General features: G+C 34.9%; 3 protein-coding genes across 4 annotated transcripts; 2 read left to right on the top strand and 1 right to left on the bottom strand.

Moving 5' to 3' along the window:
- Window positions 1–6,222: 6,222 nt before the first annotated feature.
- LOC100242690 (protein ecdysoneless homolog) lies at window positions 6,223–12,552 on the top strand. Of its 2 annotated transcripts, XR_009466227.1 has the most exons (6): window positions 6,223–7,452; window positions 8,195–8,533; window positions 9,095–9,228; window positions 10,786–10,952; window positions 11,651–11,902; window positions 12,159–12,552. XR_009466227.1 is itself a non-coding variant. In XM_059738577.1 (5 exons), exons 1-5 carry the CDS (start codon window positions 6,329–6,331, stop codon window positions 11,828–11,830), a joined length of 1,944 nt encoding a protein of 647 aa, XP_059594560.1. In that variant the 5' UTR covers window positions 6,223–6,328; the 3' UTR covers window positions 11,831–12,552. The 2 variants fall into 2 exon arrangements, 1 of the variants encoding a protein (XP_059594560.1); XM_059738577.1 differs by having other exon boundaries at window positions 11,651–12,552.
- Window positions 12,553–13,496: 944 nt separating this feature from the next.
- LOC100247829 (nicotinamidase 1) lies at window positions 13,497–16,424 on the top strand. Its single transcript, XM_002266684.4, has 5 exons — window positions 13,497–14,037; window positions 14,455–14,638; window positions 14,781–14,914; window positions 15,091–15,276; window positions 16,067–16,424. Exons 1-5 carry the CDS (start codon window positions 13,897–13,899, stop codon window positions 16,157–16,159), a joined length of 738 nt encoding a protein of 245 aa, XP_002266720.1. The 5' UTR covers window positions 13,497–13,896; the 3' UTR covers window positions 16,160–16,424.
- A 505-nt stretch (window positions 16,425–16,929) lies between these two features.
- Window positions 16,930–21,017, bottom strand: LOC100853146 (protein NETWORKED 2D). Its single transcript, XM_019218533.2, has 2 exons — window positions 20,590–21,017; window positions 16,930–19,993 (listed from the first exon to the last, which is right to left on the bottom strand). The coding sequence occupies exons 1-2, from the start codon at window positions 20,681–20,683 to the stop codon at window positions 17,127–17,129; spliced, it is 2,961 nt and encodes a 986-aa protein (XP_019074078.2). The 5' UTR covers window positions 20,684–21,017; the 3' UTR covers window positions 16,930–17,126.
- Window positions 21,018–21,297: the final 280 nt, after the last annotated feature.

The following is a 21,297-nucleotide window of genomic DNA, read 5'->3' as shown; positions in this document are numbered from 1 at the left end:
AATTATATTTGATTTTCTTTGATATTTTTCATAGGATAACCAAATATGAGAAAATCATTTTCTTTAGTATTTTTTTTTCTTTCCTTTGTACTTTCCGGGAACCAAACATAGCAGATTCAATAGTGAAAAGTTAATGTTGATAATTATAATGAGTTGCTTATACGAGTTCATTGTTTGTGTTGAGCATATTTGCTCCATTTGAATATATGTTTAAACCCTCTTACTTACCTTATTTGAATTCAACTATTATTTCCTTTTTATTCCACATGAACATCTTTAGTCCCAAGGAAAAGCTCTTATGTTTTAAGTTGTATTCTAAGAAAATATTTGTTTGATAAAAATTGTCAAACAATCCTATTGTGGTTAGTAACAAGCAAGTAATTATAAGGTTATGTTTGGTTCCGGAAAGTACAAAAGAAAGAAAAAAAATGCTAATGAAAATGATTTTCTCATGTTTGATTGTTCTATAAAATATTCCAAAGAAAATTAAATATAATTTAAATTAGTTAGAAACTTATACATTTTTAAATTATTTAATTTTTATATTGATGAATTAAAATAAATAAAATGAGTTTGAAGTAACAAATAAAAATAATTTATCATCTTTAACTCTAATTTTTATTTTCCTTCACTTTTTCTTTCCTTTTACTTTTCCTCTCCACTTTATTTCCTTTGCATTTTCCCTCAAATTTTCCGAGAACCAAATATAGCCTTAAGTGTTAATGGATTAAATTAAATTGAAAATTTTGTTTTATAATTGTATTAAATATAACATATTATTTATTTTGAGGGTCTTATCAATTATAGACTAAAAGAAATATAATATATAAAGAAGTTAAAAATTATAAAAAAAAAATGATAAAAAATAAATGAAAACTTATAAATTATAAATGGGTGTCCAAGCATTCAAACGTACCAACAATGTTCAAACGCTGATTCATTTTCATTGTGTTTTTAAACTTGTTTTCGATATAAAAACCTCTAAAATTTTTGAAGACTTCTAGAAAATTTTGTAAGGTTTTTTTTTTTTTTTTGAATATCATGTGGTGCATGATTCTCTTCATTGAGAAAATTATTGAAATATTAAAATCCAAATTCCATTTCCATTTACAACAACTTACAATTAAATATCAATTAACAAAACTTGTCACTCACATGGCCCAATTTGTCAATTAGACACTCTCAAAGCACCCCCCCACCTAACACAAAAATTATGTGCCTATCAAGGTATGCGTCAACCTCTTACCTAACACAAATATTAAATTTATATTTTTCCTAAAATTCATACTCTTTTGAGCAAATATTTGGCTATGAAGAAGTTGCAAAGATGTTTCTCAATTAGGCGGAGTTTAGCAAATAATAATAATTGGAAATTAATCATAAAATAAATTGAGTTATTTAGGCATGATTAAAAGTTCCAAAAACCTTCAAAAATATTGGATTAGCTTAGGCTTAAAATTTTTAAGAGTGATAATTGTGGAAGCCTAATATCTAGTCTAAATCATTTAAAAGTGTAATAATGTTCTTGGATAAAATTAATTAATTTTTTTTTAAAAAATTATTAGATTGATATTTTTATTCTTATTAATTTTAATTAATATTTAACTTTATTAATCTAAATGACAAATTTATTTATTAAACATTCATATTAAAAATCTTATATATATATATATATATATATATATATAATATTTTATGTAGACGTTGAGTCATCGAGGTATAAGAGACAGACTAAAAAAGAGTAGATGAGGCAAACAAAAATTATGATTTTAAATGGATTAATTATTTTACTTTTATAATATTAAGTAATTTTATAAACCTATTTACTTTACTTAATAACTTAAATAAGGTTATTGGATTTTATTAAATTATTATGTAATTTATGAAACATCTTCTAATTTTAGAAGTTTATGCCCACAAGGGCGATAACTCATCATAGTTTAAATAGGAGTTATGACACTTTAAGAAGGAAGGTAGCTAATCATGGCTACTAAAAGTACCATCTTTAACCAAGAGCATTTCTCTTCTAAAATCATTATCCAAACCATTACAAAACCTAGATAAATAAAAAGGAACTTATATGATAAATAATGTTATCATTTCTCTATACTAGACTATAGATAGAAAAAAGGATTGAAAAATATGGTATAGTTTTCTTATTAATAACTTATGAACATTTATGTATAAACAATGAACTAGTCCACCTTCTCTTCTAATTCAAATTCTATATTTTATTATAATTTAAATATAAGTCTATCTTATACTCTAATTTGAACTAACAATTATCTTATATTCTAAGTTAAACTAATAATAAATAAATATTAATATTTAAATTAAGGATAAACATAATATTTCACTAACATGGCCCCGTAACATGGAGCTTTGATTGGAGATCCCAATTTTAGTCTTGAGAAAAAGAAAGCGATCACGATGTAGTTGTTTTGTCAAAACATCTGCTAGTTGATGTTTTGACAACATATGAGCAACACGAAAAATGTCATTTTAAACTTGATCACAAATGAAATGAAAATCAATGATCACATGTTTCATATTAGAGTGAAACATTAGGTTGAACCACAACAACATTGCATCAATGTTGTCATAAAAAATAAAAAGTGGGTGAGGAATCCGAACATGTAGTTCGGTTAGTGGAGAACACACCCAATTAAGTTTGGTAGTAGTAGTGGCAACAAATCTATATTTGGTTTTTGTGGCAGAATGAGCAATTGTACGTTGTTTCTTGAAGTTTCAAGAGAATAGATTGAATCCAAGATACATGTTGTAAGCAGTGGTGGACGAGAAATAATCTTTATTGAAAGCATATATAGAGCCAATAAAGAGCCTCAGTAAAATAAAATGTCATGATCAGAAGTACCACATAGATAATGTAATAAAAGCACTTGGCAAAAGCCCAATGTTCAGTAGTAGGTCAATGCAAGAACTAAGATAGTTTGTGTACTGTAAATGCTATGTCATGTTGTGTAAAACACAAGCACTACAAACTTCCAATGCCAACATGATATTTAGTGGCAGACTTCTAGGAAGCAGTGGGGAGACAAGTTTTGCCTAAATCATCTTAGTGTGGGTAACAAGATCCATAACATATAGTCATTGAGATAGAAGTAGCCCAATTTGAGATGGAGTTACTTCAACACTAAGGAAGTATGTGAGAGGCCCAAGCTCCTTAAGCGAGAATCGTTGGGTAAAAAGGTTCACAAAGTGATGGACTATAGAAGCATCATCACATATGATAATAATGTTATCAACATAATAAGAAGATATATAGTTTTAACAACAATGTTGAGGACAAATAAGGTCTTAGGGTGAGAATTTTGAAATCATATGGTGATAAGAAATTGAAAGAGCCCATGGTACTAGGCACGTGGTGCTTGTTTAAGGCCATAAATAGCCTTACAAAGTTTGCACACATGAAATGGATAATTTAGATCAACAAAGCCTAAGGGTTGAACTATATATATGTCTTTTGTAAGATGACCTTACAAAAAGGCACTATTGACATCCAATTGACATAAAGACCATCTATGACTAACAACAATACCAAGAACTAGATACAATAGTGTTAGGGCTTGACCATTGGACTAAGTGTGTTATGATACTTAACTCTTAATCATTGATGAAATCCTTTTGCAACCAAGGGAGTTTTGTACTTATCAATAGAACCATCAAAATGTTGCTTAACTCCAAAAATCCACTTGTACTCAATAAGATTTGGCATGGGTGCAAATAGAACTAACTCTCATGTTCCATTTTGAACAAGGGTATCACACTCCTCCAACATGGCACGATGTCATTTTGGATCATTGAGAGCTTGGGCCACAATGGTTAGGTTTAGATCTATGGTAGGAGGAACTTGAGTAGAGAGACTTAGTTTTTATATAGGTTTATGTGTGTTATCTTTGGTTTTGGTGGCCATGTGGTGGGTGTTAGAGAGAAGAGAGAGTGGTTTAAAGGTTTGGGGTTGTTAATTGGTGGGAAAGTTAGGTAATGGGATGACAAAGACATCAGGCATGGAGGAAAACAAAGGTGTTTACGAGAATTGTTAGTCATATGGTGAGTAGGGTAGTTGGTAGGGTTGGGTTGCAACCATGGGTAATGGCCATTTGGTGGTATGTCAAGTCATTACATGTGAGTAGTGGAAAGGGGGGGAAGCAATGTGGATGGAATAAATGGTAGAGGCACAGTCGTAGCAAGAAGAACATGAAGTGAAATGGGCGATACCTATGTGGACATGGTGGTGGATTGAGAATAGGGTGGAGAACTTTGGAGAGAACGGAAAGAAAACACAAACTTAACAAACTTTATGTGATGAGAGACAAAGATTTTAAAGGTGGAAGGATTTATACATAGACACTTTGAGTGAGAAAATGGCTTGAGAAAACACACAATTTGGAGCAAGAGTTTAGTTTATGAGAATAGTATAGTTGAAGCCAAGGATAATATAAGCAATCAAATACTTGAAGCTTGGAATAATTTAGGGAATCAAAGAGTTATGTATAGTGAGACGAAAGATTTAGGAGAGGGCATACAATTTTTAAGATAAACATTGGTAGCAAATGCATGAGAGCAATATTAAAGAGAAAGTTAAACATGAAAAAGTAACGTTTCAATAATGTGTTAATGACGATGCTCATAATGCACATTATACGTTAATGTGTTAAGTGGGGAGGTTTGGTGGGAGATACCATGGAGAGTTAGAAAGGAGATAAGTCCTTGATATTCATTACCATTATCAAAATATACTATAAGTATTTTTTTTTTTTTTTTTTTTATAGAAGTAGGTTTCCACAATGGCCTTAAATTGGATACATAGACATGAGATTTTTGCTTAATTGGGTAGAACTATGTGTGTTTTGTGTAGTGATCAACAAATATGACATAATATTTAAAGTTATGATGTGATAATAGCAAAGAGGTTCCAAACATGAGAAAATATAATTTTTGGAGGTTAAGAAAAAGCAAGAGAAGATATAGAAAACAATAATTTGTCACTTTTATTGCATTAACAAACATTACAAATAAAGTCAAATGACTCATAAGATGATAATTTTAAATTGTAACTAGAGATTATATACTTTAAAATTAAGGAAATGGGATGACCTAGCCTATGATGTCACTTGGACGAAGTGGTTTTGATATTAGAAAAGATAATTAACAGAGAGGACCTAACAATAGAATTGACTGGACATTCACATACTTCATCCTTTGTTTGCCTTCAAAAGGAATACTCTCAAGTAAAGATTATTCATAAGAAAAGAAGATGGTAAAAATTCAATAAAGGTATTATTATCATGGTAGAATTAAGGGATTGATATTAGGTCTTTGTCATGTTAGGAACATAATAAATATTTTTTAAAGTGAAGGTGGTTGTAGGAAATGTTAGAATTGTGAAACTAATATGGGTAAGGGGAAGACCCGTGTCATCACCTTAAGATGTTGTCAAAGTCAATGTAACGAGAGAGACAGAGAGAGATTGGAAGCAATATGGTGAGATACACCACTATTAAGGAGTCACGATGAAGGTTTGATGACAACAACAAAAATTGTAGCGATGTTGGCATGTGGATGTCATGTAAAGAAAAGAAGATTAAGAAACAATAATATAACCTTCTTATTGATGAATATTTATTTGCAAATAAAGAACAAGTTTATTTTCTACTATAATTTAAACTTTATCTTTTATTATAATTCAAACTAATAGTTATTTTCTATTTGAACTTAAACTAATAAAATTTAAATATAAATATTTAAATTAAAGATAAACATTATCTTCTATTGACGATGTTTTTTAAATATTTTTTTATTAGTATGGTTGAAACATATTGTGACACAAAGGAAAATTGCTCAAAAAAGAACAAAAGAACTCAATTATAAACTAGTTAGTAGGTGTTTAAAAAAAAATTGATTATAAAAAATATTAAAGAACATAACTTTTTGTATTTAATTTATTACAATTTAAAAAAAAATTAAATATAGTTAAAATTAATAAAAAAATTAACATTTTCGAATTGATATTAATTAATCATATATAACTAAAGTTAATTGAAACATGTTTACACCTCAAAGGCGCAAATAAAAGATATTGAAAAGGCAAAAAATTAAAATGAAAAAAGAAAAAAGAAAAGAGAAAGACGAAGATGGAAAAGGTGAACGACACCGTTTCAGGGAACTAATTTAAAGCCAACCGCCTCTTTCTATCGAAACGACACCGTTTTCTAGTAGCGCCCTCTGTAAGCTTCGAGAGCACACTACTTGTGTGGAGTCGAAAGAAGATTCAAGAGGACAGCAGGAGCGGCAACTCGCAGAAGCCATGGAAACGAACTTCACCTCGTCCATCTTCTCCCAGAACAGCTCCAAACTTCCAGATGACACCGTTTTCTACGCCATATTCCCTGACTTCTCCCTCCCCGTTTCCAAGTCTCCGAACCCTAACATCACCTCACTCCTCCGATCTCTCCACCTACAAATCCTCACCACCATCTCCCCTCACACCACCCACTACATCTGGCAGCACGAACCCTTTACCCTCTCTCTTTCCTCCCCCTCCTCCACTATTCCTCACCTCCAAGGCAACCTCCGGTTCGGCGACAATCTCGACGACGAGTGGTTCGTCGTCTTCCTCCTCTTCCAAATCTCCCTCGCTTTCCCTTCTCTTTCAATCCGTGTCTGGGATACCGACGGCGAGTTTCTCCTTATTGAAGCCGCGTTTCACCTCCCTCGTTGGATCAATCCCGAGAACAGCGTCAATCGAGTTTTTATCCGGCGTGGTGAGCTCCACATAGTTCCCAAATCTCGGTTATCGAGTCCGAGTTTGCTTGATTCTTTACAGTTTTTGGTCAATTGTGGTGAGGAATCGAAAGCTTCAGAGTCAGTACAGTTGGCATTGAGGAATCGGTTGTCGCAGTATCCAGAGCGGGCTAGGAGGAATGTGCATCGGGTTAGGGTTAGGGTTCCGGTATCGGTAGCTCAAGTGTTGAAGCACGAACCGTGCTTGATATCGCTGGCCGTGGAGGGATTCTACGACCGCGACATTGATTCAATGAAGTACGCGGCAAAAATGGAGAAGTTTCTGAGTAAGGATACTGCAGAAGAACTTGTTCTAGTATCAGTGGCAATGTCGCGGGCAATGTATGCGCAATTGGTGCAGCAGACATTTCAGGCGCCCAAGTGTTATCCCATGCCTAACAGGAGTGACGCCAATGTTTATATGGAAGCGGAAGTGGGGATGAAAATAGCATGTGGGTTCGAGATGATGTATCAGCAGCGACTGCGGCAGGGATTGGAAGGGAAGGGGAGTACATGGGATGCATTTAAGGAGAGCTTGGAGAGTAGTGGGTATTTTGAGGGCCTCCTTCCTGGGTCGAAAGAGTACAGACGACTGATGGAGAATGCTGAAGAGTATTACAGAAAGAGTTCTTTGTTTTCGAGAGCCAGGTATTTGTATCTACCAATTAGAGACTTTTTTTTATGCGAACCTTTGTTTTCATGGCATAGTTATGTTGTAGTTGTTATAATGAAGTCAACAAACAGAGCAATATTATAGAAACAGTTCTTTGTTCGGGTGCTATAAAACTTGTTTGATGTTTTCCTTCATTTTGATGGCATGACTTGTGTTTCCTAAAGTTAAAAGGAAGAAAGAAATACCAAGTTCTGGTTTATCTCTTAAACAGTTGATCAAGTGGCCAACATGGAAGCTTCATGTTTCAATGAAATGTATAAACACATTTTAACTTCCATCCAAGTGAATTAAATGGTTGAAGTTTGCATATTAAGATTTTGCATAGGCTATGTCCGGCTTTTGGGAAGAGTGGTAGATCCTGGAACTTGTAATGGAAAGCCCCAACTATTATTGTTGTTACAAAGAAGCATTTTTGGTACTTTAGTGGTTAGACGGAATGTGGCTTCCTTTTACAAATGGAGGATGCCATTTTCTGAAAAACACAGTGAGTTACCAGCTTCTTCCAGGTTTTTTGGGTAAATTTCTTCAATAGTGTAGCTTAGTGATCTTGCAGTTACGAACATGAGCTACTTGATTTATTAACATGAACAACTTTATTCTCTGGATTCCACTAAAATAAACAGAGCCAAGTCGTACAAATTTCCTTGCTTCATTGTCTTTTCATTGTTGCCATCATATTTATTTGTATGTTTTTATTCTGGGATGCCATTGTTGCAGTGAAATGATGAGTGCTCCAGTAAGACGCATGGATGAAATTCTTGCTTTACCCCATTCTACTGATGATTTTAAGGGTCAACAGATTCCTCCTTCAGATGATGATTCTTGGCTCTATAATGGGGAGGACGAGTTGAACTCTGCTCTTCAAGAAAGACAAAAGGAGATGGAACTTTATGATTTGAAACAAAAGAAGAAACAAAAGTCTGAACTGGATCAGGATGCTGGTCCTTCATCTGGTTCAAATTTGGATGATTTTGACCTGGGCAATATATCAAAGACTATGCAGGCATTTGTGCATGAGATGTCAACCTATGAAGGAGCAGAGGTTCCTGAAAACAGGTAAGTCTCCCTTTCTTTTATTTTTTGGTAACAGGATTAGTATGCTCTCAACCTTTTAGCTATATTTTATTTGGTTGAAAGATTACTCATGGATTTACTTGAGGACATTTCTTTTGACATGCCAGTTTTGTGAAGCGGGGTTGTGTTTCTAATTTGAAATAGTTGAGTGGATAAATTTCTTGCTAACACTTCTTAGAAATTTATTTTTAGTCTTTAGCATGGTTTTGGGTCTATGCAACTCCTTCCCACTTGGATCAGCCTTGATGATGATTTTTTTTCTAATAATCTGGATGATTTGCTTTTTTTCCAAAAGATTTGACTGAGTAGACCTCTTAGCAGAAGGAAACATGCTAAGATATGCAACTCTTTTAGATGAATTAGTTTCTATTCTATGGTATGCCTTTCCCCCCCCCTTTTAATATGGCATAAACCATTTCCTGCTTGACTAATTAAATTGCACAAATTATGGAAGTATGTTGTGGTTGGATTAAGTTTCTTGTGTTGAGTTGTGAGATGAGGGACTGAGTCAGCAATTGATGCATTTTTCCTACATATTTGAAGGGACCTAAAAGCAGTGGAGCTTGATGTGGACCGTTTTATTAAAGACATGGAATCAGTAATGAGGCGTCCAGTTCATGAAGATGACACTGCTGATGTTGACTCTGAAGAAGGCTCATCATCTGACATGGATTTTGGTAACATTTGGATCTGGATTTATCATGAGCTATTTTATTTATTGTATTAGTCCCTTTTTATTAGAGTATATGGATCTTAATATTTTTTTTTAAAAAAATATGCCTTGGTAGTTTTGTTTGATAAATAAGCCTCCGTCATCCTCTACCACACCTTTCATATGAAACATGAGTTATAGACTACTTATTATGATTTTTTTTATTTTTTATTTTTAAGTTTTGTTCCCATATGTCATGGATTGTTGTCTTTGGATTAGGTTATTTACCTTTGTTATTTTTGGCTACTTGGTTTTTCTGTTATTGTCTTGAAGTATTTTTTTTGTTCCCTACATTATGATTAGGGTTCTGCTCTCTTCTTCTATACCCTTCCTAGTCTAGGGAATTGTTGAGTTTTACTTCTGTTGCAGGAGTTTTAAGCTGCATAACAAATAGGGTAGGTTTGATTACTGAGCATCTGGGTCTCATTTGAGGTTTATGTCAGGTTTGACAGCTTATGGTAAAATTGTGTCAAACCTTTGTGATTCATATTTCAAACCACAAAAAAGATGAGGAATAATCAGGACATAACTTTCTTTGGCTGGTTGTCCTAATTTTTGGATTCTCTGAGGAGGGGGAAGATTGATTCGGCTTATATTAGATGGTGAAGATGGTTGAATGAATGCTAGTTGAGTTTAGGTCTCTTGTACAACTCTTATTAAAGTTGCACATGCTGGCTAACTGTTGTATCCTTTTTTGTCCATTTCTACTCTTCTCATGCAAAATCAAATGCATTTGCTTTGTATTCGAACTTCTGCCATTTGAGTTCTCCTGAGTATTAAAAGCAGGAATCAATTAATTCCCAGAGGTCAAAATAATGAATGCTTCAGCACTCGGTGACGATATGAAAAAAACCAAAAAAGAAAAAAAAAGCTCAAACAAGAACTCGTTAATCTCTCAAATCTATTCACACATTCTTAGATGTTGGTATTTTTTTAATAAGTATTCTTAGATATTGGTATTATATAGCTGACAATTATTAATATTTGATTTATCAGCTATGTGGTGCTGGTTTATGGCTACTCTTTGATGTGTTTGCCCTTTAGGTTACCACATTTCGGGTGCATCTCTGTCCCAAGAAGTTCTGCTTTCAGGGCATATCCATAGCTAATTGATGATTATATTCCTATTGGTCTAACATAGACTTAGACCTCCTGAGAAGGTGGTGTTATTAGGAAGTGCAGAAACTAATATTTATTCTGAAAGAAAGAATTTGATGTGATCCAGCACATACTACCTGACACTCTTGGTAATTTTGAGTTATAACTAATTTTTAAGTTAAATGCCTTCAACTCCATACTAAATTTTCAGCTGATATACACAGGAGCTCTCTCTCTCTCTCTCTACATAATGCTATTCTTTTTCTTTTCCTTTTTTTCAAAAAGGAGAAAAGAAAAAAGGAAACAGAAAATTGAAAAAGAAAAAAACATGTATGCATGCTATTAAGTATTGAACATGTGACAAATTTGTATCTTTCTCAAATTGCTTTTGTTCTTATGATAACATAATGATTAAAAATTGCAGATGAATCTGAAGATGACAGCAATGTAGCAGAACCATCTGGGGATAAGGATGAGGGAGAAGATATATTTATGCAATCATATTCCGATGCTCTGAATGAGGAACTGAAGTCCTCCACACTCAAGAAAAGTTTTGTTCGTGCAAATGAACAACCCAATAATAGAAATGAGGTTATTTTCTCATCTTTTTGCATGTCAATAGATTATGTTGATATTTGGTGTTCTACAGTATTATTTTTCTGGTTAAAAGGAAAAATTTAGGGCACTGCCCTGTGCTAGCCAGTCCTTGCTCTGAAAACTTTAATGGACCCCTACCACACATGGAAGAAGTTAGACAGGCACCATCACAAGCGGGCAGTTGCCAATCAGGGCCATGTGACTGACTATAAGTTATATATTAGGTTTTCAAAATTTCAAATTTATGCCCAGTCCTATTGGTACATCAAATGCTGTGTTGTTTTGTTGGATATTAGAATAATTTGAAGGGTTTTTTCTCCTCATGTAATTTTTTCTTTTGGTTCCAAAAAAAAAAGAAGAATGGGGAAGAAGATTTGAAATCTTACATTTTAGTTGTTTGGTAGGTTGATTATGGAGGATTTATAAACTTGAAGTTAATGATATTTTGTCCCCTTCTTTTGGGGGTTTGGCCAAATGAATTTGTGTGCCACCACTTTAGTATTTGGATTAGATCCCCCAAATGATGTACATGCCTATATTCATTGATGAAGTGACTTATACCTCTGCTGCTTTGCTGATCATGCATTGTTTTCTGTTATGTGATTCTAGTATAAAAAATAGACAGATTTGCTTTTTCTTTTCTTTTTAAATTTTTAAATCAAATTATGCATTGCAAGAATTTATGGATGCAGGGAACATCAAATGCCACTGAAGACATGGATGATGAGTTCACTCCAGTTGATGTGGATGTGAACCTTGTGAAGAGCTTTCTTGATTCCTTTGCATCCCAACAAGGACTTCCTGGTCCTGCATCTAATTTGCTGGGACTCATGGGGGTACAGCTTCCACAAGATGCTGGCAAGAACAAATGAAACCATCTCATGTTGTCAGATTGTCATATATTTTGACTCTCTCATCTATAGGGTTTTACAGTCTCCTATGAGGTAACCCTTCTGCTCCAACTTTCAAGGGAGATTGTACCTATATGAGATTTTATTTTATTTTATTTTTTATTTTTGGTTTTATTTTCATATTTTGGTTTTTGAGTGGGTGTTGTGCTTGGTCTCCAGTGCCTAGTTACTTGAGGTGTAATATAAAAAGATGGTGAATGGGGTGTGAAATTTTAATGGCCACTGATTTCCTAAAATGTGTGAAGTCTCTTCACCCAAATCAATTAAAATGGTGGAATGATTTATTCAGACAGGTTATGTGGTAAGAAGTCTCAGGATCTTTTGTAAATTTGTGACGGAGGAGAAACATGAGGATGAAGGTCAAACGGACTCCAGTACAAAGTTCAAACAATAGCGGGGCTCCTGGCCGCCGAGTTCAAGAGTTACAAGATTCTGGAATGAAAACAGAAGCGCCATTGAGGTTGTTGTCCCAAGTACAGTCCATCCCATCCATAGAGCAGGCACTGTCAAGGCTTGCATATGAATCTAGATTGTGCTATCCTTTGAACTGCTTTGTCTTTCAATATACTTATTTCAACTGGATTTGTGCATAATTACCTCCAATTACTTGTAATTTGTACAATAGCATGGACCATGTCTCATTTGATACGAGAAGAATATGAAAAAGGTTGTTTTATTTCTAACGGTCATTGATATTTTTTCTATTTTGAGAATGATTATGACCTCCATGGTGTTCGGATCATCCCTCCCCTAGCCATGTCAGCATCCTCATTCACGATCATGGCCACATCCACACCATAGAATGTAGTAACATTCGTAATGACATAGAATCGATTAAATAGGAATGATGATTTTTCAATAAAAGTTTATTATTTTTCTTCAATCATATGAAGACATTATATCTATTCTTGATATTTCATACATCGACACTCAATGTTAGAGCTGCAACATGTCTGTCTTGGTTTTTTTTTTCTAGATAGCTTTAAGTAGAGCATAGACAATGTTGATTTTTTTTTTTTATAATTTTTACAACTTATGATTATTAATAATTTTCATATCATATTTTATAACTCTTGACTATATACAATAATTTCTTTTCTTTTTACATATTATAAATTTAATTTTTGTATGAAACATTCTTAACGTAAGTCTGATTATACACATTCAAAGATTATTAATTTTTCTACATAAATTCTAATTATAAAAATTATTTATTTCTTTTTATATAATTTTTAACCATGAAAATTATATAAAAATAGTTTTTTTTTTCTTATACAGACTCATGATGATAACGTGTTGTGAGCTTGGATAATTCCTTGGTGGAGGACGTTGCCCAGTAGGGTCGATCATCCGGGCTCGGACCCACCTCGAAAGATTGTGATTGGAACAAAAAAAGGAGAGGCACAAGTGCACCGTCATAGGGCCCACCATGCATCCATGCTGGGTCCAGATCTCAGATCGCAGCATCTTATATTAATATTAATTTGGAGACTAGTGCATTTTTGCCCATGCTTAATGAATATTAAATATCTTTTCCTAGGGTAAGATGGTAATATCGTATTACATTTTATGATTGAAGCCTTACTAAAACCATTATTATCTCAAACAAAAATATTTATCTTGTCGAAATTATGTTTTTGTTACACTAATTACTTGTTTCATAAGTTTTGTCTTAAGATGTCTTAATATTTAATTATCTTTGTAACAAAAATTGAATCTATAAAGACCCACCGAGAGTCGGGACTCTGATTCTTGATGACGTTATCAACGGTGCGGGCGTCTTAGGAATTTTTTTTTTTTTTTTTGACTTCTTTGGAGATCTTACGGTCCAAAAAGAGAGATTCGCTAAGATTTCTCATTTGCTTTTCTGTCCTATTTTCTACTGAAATGGGGAGAAGTCTACAGGGAGAAACAAAAACGGGGCGACAGCGAAGACAACTCCAATTGGCGATTCCTTTCTTCTTCTTCTTCTTCTTCTTCATCTTCTTGATTTTCTTTTTGGATCAAAATTGCGTTTGAATCCGAAAATGGTGTCGAAGACTATTGATATGTTGAGGAATGAGCTTCCAGTTCAACAAGAATCTCTTGTCTTGTCTGGAGAAGTTCCTACCGGTCTTGTTCTCGTCGACGTCGTCAATGGTTTCTGTACCGTCGGTGCTGGCAATTTGGTAATTTTGCTTCCCTCTTTCTTCTTGTTCTTTTCCTGCCAAAGGCTTATAATTTGGAAAAACAAAAAACAGACACACACAAGTCAGAACACCTTTTGTCTTGTTTCACGTTCTTCATTTTTTTTTATCCCTTGCTTTGAATCTGTTTGTGATTTACGCGCCAAACTCGTTTCCTCTGATATTTCTGGTTTTCTATTTTTTTTTAATGGAAAGCATGTATTCAGAAGAATCAGAACACATCCGAAAGGACACTTTTGGAGAATTGCTTTGAGTTTGATTTGGCTAATCTGTCAGATTGTTCATCTTTTTCCACGATTTTTTTTTTATTATTTACTTACGTTGTTGATTTGATTTAGGTTAAAGGTGTTCATATTGCCTCATATTTTTATAATTGTTGTGTGTTCCTGCTTTCTACAGGCTCCAGTCCGGCCTGATAAGCAAATTTCTGGAATGGTGGACGAGTCAGTGCGGCTTGCCAGAGTGTTCTGCGAGAAGAAATGGCCCGTTTTTGCATTTCTTGATTCTCATCATCCAGACATTCCGGAGCCCCCATACCCTCCTCATTGTATAGCTGGAACAGATGAATCCAAATTGGTACCAGGTACTTTCTCTATTTTATCTTAGCTACAGATGACTTTTTATTTATTTATTATTTTTTTTTCGGACTGTGGTGAATTATACTAATATTTGATTTGTGTACATCATTGTCTTCTCTAATGTTGGATTCCCTTTATAATCCACAGCGCTGCAGTGGTTGGAGAACGAACCAAATGTAACAATTAGATGCAAAGATTGTATTGATGGTTTTCTTGGTGCAATCGAGAAAGATGGCTCCAATGTGTTTGTTGATTGGGTAAAAACTAATCAGATCAAAATTGTGAGTATTACCCATTTCCTAAGAAGAAATTGCCCACTGTTTATTATACATGTGCTTTTCTTTTTCTTTTTTAAATTTCCATGAACTAATTGATGTATATTATTATTATTTTTCTTTTATAAGTCTAATTGATGTGTATTAGGTTTGGTTAGTAATGTGACATTTTCTTTTTGAAGATATTGGTGGTTGGAATATGCACGGATATATGTGTTCTAGATTTTGTCTGTTCCACAATATCTGCAAGAAATCGTGGTTTTTTCACTTCTCTGGAGGATGTGATTGTGTATTCGCATGGGTGTGCTACGTTTGATCTTCCAGATGATGTCGCCAGAACCATCCCTGGTGCCATAGCTCATCCACAGGTATTTCCAGGACATGCATTTTCTTTCCTGGCTGAGTTTGCTGGTATATAAGAACGTATTTTTACTTAAATTATATAGTAATTGAAGTAATGATCTCTATATCTGTTTTGTCCTTAAGTGCTACTCTGTATGCCTTATACAATATAAACCACCTTCAGCCTGCCTGCTTAACAATGGAGAAATACATGTAAGGACCACAGGGATTAACTGAAGTAATGAGCCTCCCTTGTATGAGAAATCATTCTTGCGGAGAGTTTTTGCAATCACTGGAGTATTAAAAGATTTTAAATTTAAAATGGACTAAATCATAAAATGTTCTGTTCATTGCCCAGTTGGGATATAGGAAGAATTTTGATTCATGGTTATTTTTTATTTATTTTATTTTATTAATATTAGTATTATCATTTTTTTAAGAGAACAACTGATGTTTTAGTGGTGGATAAAAAAATTGAGAAACCACATCTTTTAAGATTGGAGGTAAAAATTTTACGCAAGGGAACTTCCATTTTGAAGAATTCAATAGATCCAGATTGAAATTTTAATTCATATCTATGATTAAATATCTGGTTAGAGCCTTTGTTTTTCCTTCTTGATCCTTCTTTCTTGTAGTCTGTAGGTTTGATTGCTTCATTATAAAGGCATATTAACTTTTGAGAATCAGGTGTAAAATGACCAATCTAAGATCCATTTTCTTAGTGCTTGGAAAACAAATAATTTTTTAATATCCCTATCATTCTTAAGTACTCTAGCCTATATATATATAAAATCATTCTTGTATTTTCTGTGGCAGGAACTGATGCATCACATAGGCCTATACATGGCCAAGGGAAGGGGAGCCAAGGTAGTATCAGAAGTGTCATTTGCTACGCCGAAGGAGGCATGATCCACCATGAAATATTGTCATTGCCGGTACTCAAGGTCTCATATTTGTGGAGTCTCCCCGCATTTAAATAGTAAATAAACTGTTTCCTATTTATTTATTTATTTATCTATAGGTTGCTGAAATATATCAAACCTCTTCTGCATATGCAGTGGCATTCCCGAGCTGTGGAATGGTCAGAGTAGAATTTGGATGTATATATAAGAAATTGGTTATGCTGCCAATAAATTTTATACAAAACTGTGCTTCTTGGTTCAGATTCACCAAATGATGTTGTGAGTTGTGGGTCTATGCCATAATTTACAGTAAAATGCTAGAATTTCCGGTATTGTTATCCAAGGTTTAGGCAGTTTTTGGATGACATTATTTCCAGTGATTTAATTTTTGCAAATTATTGGCTTCTGATTGAATATATTTCTCAACCTTGAAGACTTCCCTGATCTAGATCACAGAAAGAAACCTTTGATCTTGCACTAGCTTTTATTTATGGTTTTCCTGCATCAAAACTGTGATTATTAATGTTAAGCACGTTATGCTAGAACGATGTCTTGAATTTGTCTGTCACATTACTCATTAGTAATTGGAATATGATATCAGCGCAAAACTTTATAGTTACTCAAGAAAAAATAGAGAAGAGTTAATTATTTCCATGATGATTCCAGTTCATAGTTTCAATCTTCAGACATTTAACTGAAAGGAGTGCAATAAAAATGCAGCAAAGATGTCAATTGATCTGGTTTAATTAAAATAAAAAATACAAGTTAATATAAGAATAGCCAAAATACTCCTGTGCCATCGTAGGTAGAAATTTGATACATGTATAGTTCACTAAAAACATACATTTGCCCAATTCAAAAACAGAAGGCAAAAATAAAAAAGTACCTTTAGCTACATGCCCATATGCCTCCAACAGGAAACAAAATAAAGAAATCCTCTTGCAGAAACAAAAAGTGAACAAAAAAGGAACAATTTACATAGGAAGTCCAGCTTTCATATGATGGTATTTTCGATGCAGTGAAGGGTTCATGCAGGAGAAGATTGAGGGCTTCTGTTTCTTTGGTTTAACCCCAAAAATAAATGACTGTAAAGGAACTCGCCCCCGGCTTGTTGAGTGTGTCAGCTGGATATGATTATTGTTCTTTGACCCAGCAAGTCCAAATTCTTCATTCAACTTTGTCAAAGTCTTCTCGACTTTGGTTTGGAGTCCTCTTACATGATCTAAACCTGCTTGCAGTTCACCTGCAACCTTGTTGTTCTCCTGTTGCATGTTCATGACCTCACCTTGCAACTTTGCTGCTTGATAACTAGTAAACTTGATTTCTTCATCTCCAGGACCTTCCTTCAAAGTTCTTGATATATCTTCTTGAATGTTGCACAAAGATGAAAATCTTTGTTGCAATTCCTCTTTCAGTAATGCATTTTGCTCCAGCCAGACTGATAGTTCAGTCTGTATCTCTCTTAGGTGTTTGTAAATTGGCCGGGCATCTGATTTCACAGAGGGGTCTATAGAAGCACTTCCATCCTGTTTCTTCTTTACTTTTTCCTTAAGTTTTGATATTTCAGTCTGTAAATCCTCCACTTCAGTCTGAAATTTCTGTATCTGATGAACTGAGGTGCTGAATCTTAACCAGAAGTTCAGGTTCTCCTCTAGCAGTGTATCGATGTTTGTCCGGAAGCGTTCTTCAGTCATTGACATGGGTTGAGCTTGATCAATTAGAATTACCTTGATATCTTCTTCATCATCCTCTTTGTTTTCAGTTGGTTTTGGAGCCACAGCTGAAGTTTCTTCTTCGGTTCTTGCTTTGGGTTCAACATTTTGATCACCTGATAGAGTAGAGGCTGGTTGGTGGTCTGAATCTTTAGATTTTCTCAAGTCCTTTTCTTCATCCAGATTTACCCGCAGAAGGCTTGATTCCTGATGTAAAGATTGAATGTCTTCATCCTTCTTGGCATTGGCACTCTCCAATTCTTTTACCTGCACTGTTGTTTTCTTCTCTACTTCACTGAGCTTCTGCTTGACTTCTTTGTAATTTTTAAGAATTGCAGTATACTCAGCCAATAGAGTTTTTTCTCTATCCTTCATCCCATCCAAGAACAGCTGCTTCCAGTTTGGCTCATCTTCTTGTTCTGTTTTCTGCTCTTGTGCTTTGATGATGAGAGGATTGTTTACTATCAGGGATGAATCTTTCTTATCAGCTTCATCCTGCAGTTTCAGACCCTGACATTTCTCAGAATGATTATCAGGATCACTTTTTGCCTCTGATCGACTAACTGTCTCTTCTGGTTTACCTTTCTCATCTTTCTGAAAAGCATTTCTGGATATCGGTTTATCTTGTTCTCCAGACTTCTCCTGTGGTTCAGCTTCAACTAAAGATCCCTGTTCCTTCTGTAGTGAGACCTTAGCCTCGAGCTCCACACCTTGCCTCATGTTATGCAGTTTTTCTGAATGATCACCATGATTTGGTATGTCTTCTTGTTTCTTTAACTCCTTTTGAGATTCCAGTTCAGCTATGGATGCCTCCTTGTGTTGTGACAAGCCTTTGACCTCAAGCTCGTCAACTTCCTTCCCACTTTGCAGTGTCTCAAAAAGTTGATCAAGATTACGATGTGCTTCAGTGAAATGTGTTTGGAGGTTGTTATTCCGGGATTCAACATTTTGGTTTGGATCCTGAATTCCATGCAGCTTTTTCTCCAATTCTCTCAGATTGTGCCCCAAATTTTTCACACTACCGGTGAGAGTATCCTTATCATCTTCCATGCTTTCAATTTTTGTTTGAAGCTCACCAGTTTCTGTTCTCAATCTCTTTACAAGAGCAGTCTGAGATGAGACAACAGTTTGTAAGCTGATCACCTTATTCACGAGCTCATCAATCTTTTCTGCCATTTCCGTCATTGTGAGAGATGGATTCAACCCCATTTCAAACTGCTCCTTCATCTTCTTCCTCAACAACTCCAATTCTTGTCCCTCCTCTTGTGTTGCACTCCCCACTTCTTCATCTAAGCTTTCTAATGTTTCTTCCGCTCCTGTGGATTTATGGTTGTCACAAGGTTTCTCTTGATTGTTTTTGAAAGAATCCAACTTCTCCCGAGCCTCAGTGATCCTTTGGCGCCCCATTTTTACTTCCTCAACTGTCTCCTCTTGTGTCTTCTGCAAATTATCCAAAGTCATTTGGCATGACCTCAAAGCAGTGGTGGCCATCAGATTACGAGCGTCTTCGTCCTCGATGGCCAAACTGGCATTGAATTCGTCTTGCAGTCTGCTATTTTTCTCTTGCATTTCAGTGATCTGCTTCTCAATTTCCCAGTACTTGGCAAGCCCGATTTCATAAGAGCTCTTTACAAACTCCTTCTCAGTTTGTAGGGCCAGAATCCCTTTTTGAAGCCTGTCAATCTCTTTGAGTGCCTCAGGTTTGGTCAGACCAGATTTTGGAACGGCAGGAGCTGCCGCTTTTATTTTCTTCTGTTGCAACTTCTTTGTGGCTAATGTTAGCAGACCCTTCACATCTTTTTTGCCGGGAGCCTTGGGAACCTGCGGAGCGTTGGATTGTGAGAGTTCTCGACACTCCTTTCGGCATTGAGGTGTGCAATCTTCATCATCTTCATCCATTGCAAACTGGACCTGTTCTGGAAAAATAGAAGCAAGGGTGTTGTTGGCATTTTGCAGCTCCGTCGATATTTTGTCATACCTTTCAGCCAAGGCTCTGTAAGATTTGTAAGTCTCTTCCACAAAGTTTATCAGCTCTGGCCTTCTCTTGTAATACATTTCTGCCCTCTTGGCAAATGAGTCTCCATCCTCCTGAATGAGTTTAAGCATGTTTTGAACTTTCTCTTCCATATCTGTAATTCAATGAAATCTAAATATAATTAACTGAAACCACATGTAGACATGGAGCTCATGACTCTCCATACCAGCCAATTTACTCGGTGGTGTTTTGCTTCTGATTTCAACTTCTCTTTCATCCACTGTTGAAATGGAAGTGAATATTTCTAAAACGGTTGTCAATGGATTTTGCATGGGTAATGGCATTATACATAAACAAGTAAAAGGGATTTTGTTTTCCTGAACAGCTAGGCTAGGCCTAAGGATTGGGCAGATAAAACTTCTCTCTCAAACTCATAATTTAGACCCCATAGAATTGAATAAATTCAAACAATAACATTGTTCTAAAGAGGAAGATTCCCAAAACCTAGCAATCATGAACAAAAACCTCAATTATAATCCACAAACACAGACTTGATTTGAAAATGCAATCAACATTGTCTAGAGCTAGAAACATGTTTGTGCATTTGGGGACTTGTGAAAAAAGAAAAGAGAATCATGGGGACCCACATCTTGGATATGAATTCCACAAAAATTTATGTTTCAGGCTTATACAATGTGTTTTGGAGGAAATGCATTGAAACCCCAAGTTGTAGTTGAAGAAGAAAAGTACCTTGAAGATGTTGTTCAAGCCATTTAGATTGCTTAGTTCTAATGTGGCTTGCCCACCACCATGAATATGCATTGCTTGCTGCTCTTTGTAACATCCTTTCCTTTCTGATCTTTCAAAATTCTCTCCCTATAGACAGACAAATGATGGGCATGCAAGCTTCTCTCTCTAAACTGGGAGAGAGAAAGAAGACATGGAAGCCATTAGAGCAATGGGAAGGGGGAAAAAAAGTGTGAAACAGAAAGAAAGATTTTGAGGGGCAACGTGAAGGAGAAGAATGTGTCTCATGTCTCGTATTGGGATGATGGAGAGGAGCAAACTTCGCTCAGAAATAAGTGTTGGACCCTCTGGTCATCCACAAAGTCACCATCTGGATTGTCTCATATTTTGCCAGCTCCATCCTACATGTATCAACACCACCACCTTCCCTTTTTCATTTTTTTTCCCTCTTAATCATTTAATTAATTCTCATAAACCCCTTCCCCTCTCCCCCCCTCCCTTATTTTTTTTCCTTTTTTATGATTTAATTAATATCATAAAACCCACTTTTTTAATTAAAAAAACCACGATTATAATTTTGGGCCCTTTGAAGTGTTTAGCTCATTTGAAGCCTTGCTGGGATGGAAATGGGAATTGGTTTCACCATATCAACTTAAATTAATTATACGTGTATATTGTGATTTCAGTATTAAATGAAGACCCAAATTTCGA

This window comes from Vitis vinifera, chromosome 7 (genome assembly GCF_030704535.1).
Source record: "Vitis vinifera cultivar Pinot Noir 40024 chromosome 7, ASM3070453v1".
Taxonomy (NCBI): domain Eukaryota; kingdom Viridiplantae; phylum Streptophyta; class Magnoliopsida; order Vitales; family Vitaceae; genus Vitis; species Vitis vinifera.
The sequence above is the reverse complement of the archived record's forward strand: the minus strand, read 5'-3'. Positions and strand labels throughout refer to the sequence as shown.